The sequence below is a fragment of the Cenococcum geophilum genome (genome assembly GCF_001692895.1).
Source record: "Cenococcum geophilum 1.58 unplaced genomic scaffold K441scaffold_82, whole genome shotgun sequence".
In the NCBI taxonomy this organism is placed as follows: Eukaryota; Fungi; Ascomycota; class Dothideomycetes; order Gloniales; family Gloniaceae; genus Cenococcum; species Cenococcum geophilum.
In genome coordinates, this window is record NW_027137640.1 from 451,185 (window position 1) to 456,624 (window position 5,440).

The window sequence follows — 5,440 nt, forward strand, 5'->3', positions numbered from 1 at the left end:
CGAGGAACTCCGCAAGCTCCTCCCTAAGAGGTACTATAACTTTATTAACGTGTGCTTATAAAAGAGCGTAGATATACTCCCCCTACATTAACCTAATAACTATGCCATTAATATTAAATAAGGAAAAACGCTACCCTATAAGAGATCCTACCTAATATTAAAAGACAAACTTCTAGTTATTAAAAAGTATATCGACAAGCACCTTAATAAAGGGTTTATTCGCTTTAGTATATCCCTAGTAGCCGCCCCTATCCTCCTTACTAAGAAGCCAAGAGGAGATATTTAATTCTACGTTAACTATAGAGGACTTAACGCTATTATAATTAAGAACCAATACCCCGTACCGCTTATATGTAAGACTCTTAAGCGGCTTAGCTAAGCTAAAATCTATACCAAGCTTAATATTATCGCCGCCTTTAACCGCCTCTAAATACGAGAAGGTGACAAATAGAAAACCGCATTTGCATCGCGCTTTGGCTAATTTAAATATACCGTTATACCCTTTAGCGTATAATAACGGCCCAGGCAGCTTCTAAAGCTATATTAATAACGCCTTATAGGACTACCTTAACAACTTCTACTCTACGTACCTAGACAATATACTTATTTATAGTAATAACCCTTTTAAGCATACCAAGCACGTTTAAAAGGTCCTATAGCGCCTTAAGAACGTAGGACTTTATATTAATTTAAAGAAGTACGAATTCTTAGTTATAGAAGTAAAATACCTTAAACTAATTATTACTACTAAGGGTGTCCGTATGGACCCTAAGAAGGTACGTATAATTACTAAATAGTAAACCCCTAACTATATTAAAGATGTATAAGCTTTCCTTGGTTTTGCTAACTTCTATTAAAAATTTATATATAACTTCTTAGGTGTTATAGCACTACTTATAGCAATAATGCGAATAAAGGGCCTTTCCGTAAAAGGAAGAAAAATATATCTACGTTTTATCTAAACGCCTAAATGCGAGAAGGCGTTCTAAGACCTTAAAGATACTTTTACTAAAGTACCTATCCTAGCTCACTTTATACTAGGACGACAACTCTATCTTAAGACTAACTCCTTAGACTACGTTAACGCAGGCGTCCTTTCCTAAATGGGCGACAACGGTTTTCTCTACCTAGTCGCATTCTATTCGTCTAAGCTTATACTATAAGAATATAACTATAAGATCTATAATAAGGAACTTCTTATAATTATATAAGCGTTTAAGGAATTCTAACCGGAACTCTCCTTAGTAGAACCTAATTAGCCAACTAAAGTCCTTATGGATTATTGTAACCTTGAGTACTTTATAACTACGAAATAGCTAAACTAACGCCAAGTATGCTGGAACGAGTTCCTCTCTAGTTTTAACTTTAAAATTGTATATAGGCTAGGAGTATAAGGTACTAAGCCTAATAGCCTAATACGCCGCTTATAAGACCTTCCTTAGTCTAAAGATAACCCCTATAACCAGTTCCAACAATAAACAATTCTAAAAGCACGGAATTTAGCCCTAGGTATACTACCTACAATAAAGCCAACCGTACCTCAGCTCCACACTATAAAACTAGAATTACCTCCCGAAATCAACGAGCTTATTACTACGGCATATAACACCTCTATTGACCTATTACTGCATTAACTTATTGCCGTAAAGACTGCCGGCGCCTATACGCTGCCGACTAAACTCTAAAGCTTAGGCTAGATTAATATAGCAGCCTTAAAAGTAAAAGAGAACAGGCTTTATTATAGAGGCTGTCTATTTATCCCTAACTTAGAAAATCTATAACGGCAACTAATCTAAATGGCCTATAATCTCTAATTAAGCGGCCACCCAGGCAAAGGAGTAACCTATAAGCTTCTTAGCCGATACTACTTCTAGCCTAAAATAATAGACTTAGTTAAACACTTTATAGGCGCCTACTATGGTTATAAGCGCGCTAAGGCTTTTAATATAAAGTACTAAGGACTACTATACCCTCTACTAGTACCTATATAATAATGGGCAGATATCGCTATAGATTTCGTTGTTAACCTACCACCCTATAAGCGATATGGCCGTACCTATAAGAACATCCTTATAATAATATGCCGACTTATAAAAGAGCGCCACTACGTCCTAACCGAAGGCGTAGCCGTTAGCAACGTCACTAACGCCTTTTTTTGTAAAATCTACCGATTACATGGGTTACCTAACTTAATTACGTTTAACTGAGGCATATAGTTTGGCTCTGATGTATAGAGACGAATCTACTAACGCCTTGGCATCTCCGTTAAGATATCTATATCCTTTTACTACGAAACTGCTAGGTAACCGGAAAACGCTAATGCTAGTATAAAAGCGTACCTACGATAGGTAGTTGCCTATAGTCAAGATAACTGGGTGGATTACCTCCCACTAGGTAAATTTGTAGTGAATAATTACGTCTTAACTACTATAGGACTTACCTCGTTCTTCGCGAATAAGGGATATTACCCCTAATCCGGCATAGAACCACTAGAACCTATTAATAAGAAACTGCCATATAGAAAACGCCTTAAGATGCTACTTACTAACTAGCATACAGACCACATAAAAAATCTACTTAACTACTGTAAGGGAGAAATGGCCTAGGCTTAAGCAAAGTAGGCCTACTTCGCTAACTATTATAGAACGCCACCACCGGAGATGCGTGTTGGCAACTAGGTATAGCTAGATATATATAATATCTCTATATAAAGGCCTATAAAGTCACTTAATTATAAGAACCTTGGCCCCTACCTAATTAAACGAGTTATTAATAGGGGAGCCGCATATAAGCTAGAGCTCCCGCCTGCCCTAGCCACCCGCGGGATATAGCCTATATTTTACCTATAGCTACTACACCTTTACCAGCCTAACCCCTTACTGGGGCAGATATAGCCTAAACCCCTACTAGTACTAATCCGAGATAAGAATAAAGACGAGAACCACGAGGAGTGGACCGTTAAACGAATTATTAACTCTAAATACTTTAGTAAAGGCAGAGGACGACGGCTCTACTATAGAGCTATATACATAGGATTTGACATAGATTAGCTAGAATGGTAACTATGGGAAGACTTCGAAAATGCAAAAGATCTAATTAGCGACTTTCACTACGCGAACCTATAGAAACCGGGCCTAAGCAGAGATTTTATACCTAATCCTCTATAGGAGCCCTTATAGAGTTAAACCGTTATATATTACTACGTAGGGGCAAATTGCCGTTAGATTGCGGCAAAGTGCGATTATGTGACCGGAATATCGTTAAGATGTTTAGGAACTTTAACCGGCGGTTAAAGTTATCTAATTGGTTGGATTTTTAGATACTAAGCCTTATTATATAACGTTGTTTTAAGCCTTTAGCAATACCCCCCCTTCTTCTTTTCTATACCCTAAGTGTCCCTTCTATATATATATAGTAACTACAGCGTCGCCGGAGCTCCGCCTTTATAGGAGGGGGGGTAGTATTACGGAACCCCACCGTAGGGGCCTCCATAGGAGAGCCCCATGCTCTTGCGTATATCTTGCGTACAGCCTATGTTAGCTACGCGTAGGTATATTACCTCCTTACGCCCTCGACCCTTATGATTGATTGCGTAATGTCTTGTAGACTCCTTAAATACATACGTCTTATAGCCACTACCCCTGTCCCGTAACACTCCTTTATCTAAAATAGCTTAACCCGCAGATCCTTAAGGAGCTAGACTCCTAGTAAAACAAGCTAGCACTAATAGAGGAGTTTTTAGATAAGCTAATAGGGCTAATTAACCGCCTCCTAACTATAAACCATACAGCTAACGCCCTAAGGGCCCTCCGCGAATAAGCCGTAAAAGAAAACCCCGATTTTAAGACGGAGGAAAAATTGCTCCTATACTAGGAGCGGCTTATAGTCCCTAATATTAACAATCTACGGACCAAACTAATCCGCAAAGCTTATTGCTAAGTCTCTACGGCATACCCTAGCAAAAACAAGACCCGTAAAATTATTAACTACCGCTACTACTAGCCAAGAATGGTTATAGATATTAATTGATATATACGGAACTATAAAGACTGCTAGAGAGCTATAATCCCATGGGATAAGACCCTAGGACTACTTAAGCTACTCCTAATACTAGAGCGCCCTTAGCAGCATATCTCTATAGACTTTTATAAACTACTTAGGGACCGTAACGGATATAATATAGTTATAATTAATAATAATAATAATAATAATAATTCATTGCTTAACGTCCAATTTGGATCCCTATTGGGCCTACGCGGACTACTCCTTATTTACATATGGGGAGAAAACTCTATTTAAGAAAAATAAGAAAACCCCGTAATCCATCTCCCCGCCTTTTAGGACTCGCCTACTTAGCGCCTATAAGTCGCCTATAGTGCTCTACTACCTTACTGTTTAACCTTCTTAGGAACTACTGCTGCCGTAACAAGCCTACGGACGCGCTAGTATTACAAACTATTACTCTACTACTGTAGAGTTACTAGGGGGCACCTACTGCTCGCCCCCTTGCCTTTTATTACTATTTCCCTTGCAACCCGGAACTAATTTAGCACATTTTAACTAATAAGCCACTGGGTGACCGCCTTAAGGCCTTTTTATGTTGAGAGCAGTGTATTATAGTTCTCTATGCTAGCTGCTAAGAGCATTATTTCTCAATTAGTGCGTAGGGGGCATAGCAGTATTACGTGTTTTAGTGTCTATTTTAGCTAGCCACATTTATATCTTAGGCTACCTACTAGAATACCTACCTAGTAAAGCCAATCTTTTAGTCCTATTATTCCTGTTTTTAAAAGTGTTGCTATTATGTTTTCTGCCTTTATTAGGCCTTCTTAGAGCCCTTAGGTATTTACCCCCCATAGCGTTAACTATGCTATAGCTTGGGTTTATCTTGCCTGAGTTAGCCTCTGTACCTTTAACTCCTATTTACCTTTCTAGCGTTAGTCTAACTAGTATTGTATTACAGTAGATGGTTTCCTAGCATTCTTACGTGTTCTACTTTAGCTCCTTTCTTTATCTTACTATTATCTTTACTAACCTCTTACGCGTCTCCTTTTTTCCTCTATATAGGCCTAGGCCCTAAAGCGGCACTATTCTTCTTCTACTTTTTTTACCTGTTTCTCTAATATCTCTTCCCTACTTTAGAGTTATTGGTTTATTCTCCTATAGGGCACCCTAGGGTCCCTCTATAGTTTACTTAGGCGTGTCTTAATATACTTTATAACATTAAAGTTGCGTTTATTTTACGTTCTTTATATTATAGCGGCTTTAATATATAACTGCAGGGGGGGAATATTGGATTCCTTTTTAAGCAGTGCTATGGCCGTTCGCTTATACCCGCCTATAATACTCCAGAGGCAGGCTGTTTAGACCTTTTAAAGTAGTTTAAGGAGTAATTTAGGGGGGCCCTTTTTAGTTTCTCTAATGGCCCAAATACTAGATT

General features: G+C 38.3%; 1 protein-coding gene across 1 annotated transcript; it reads left to right on the forward strand.

Moving 5' to 3' along the window:
* Positions 1 to 566: 566 nt before the first annotated feature.
* Positions 567 to 797, forward strand: K441DRAFT_593109 (uncharacterized protein; the record flags this gene model as incomplete). The annotated part of the gene is given in 2 exon segments (XM_067644909.1): positions 567 to 641; positions 660 to 797. Coding segments are annotated over 2 exon segments (213 nt in total), but the record flags the coding sequence as incomplete, so codon positions are not given.
* Positions 798 to 5,440: the final 4,643 nt, after the last annotated feature.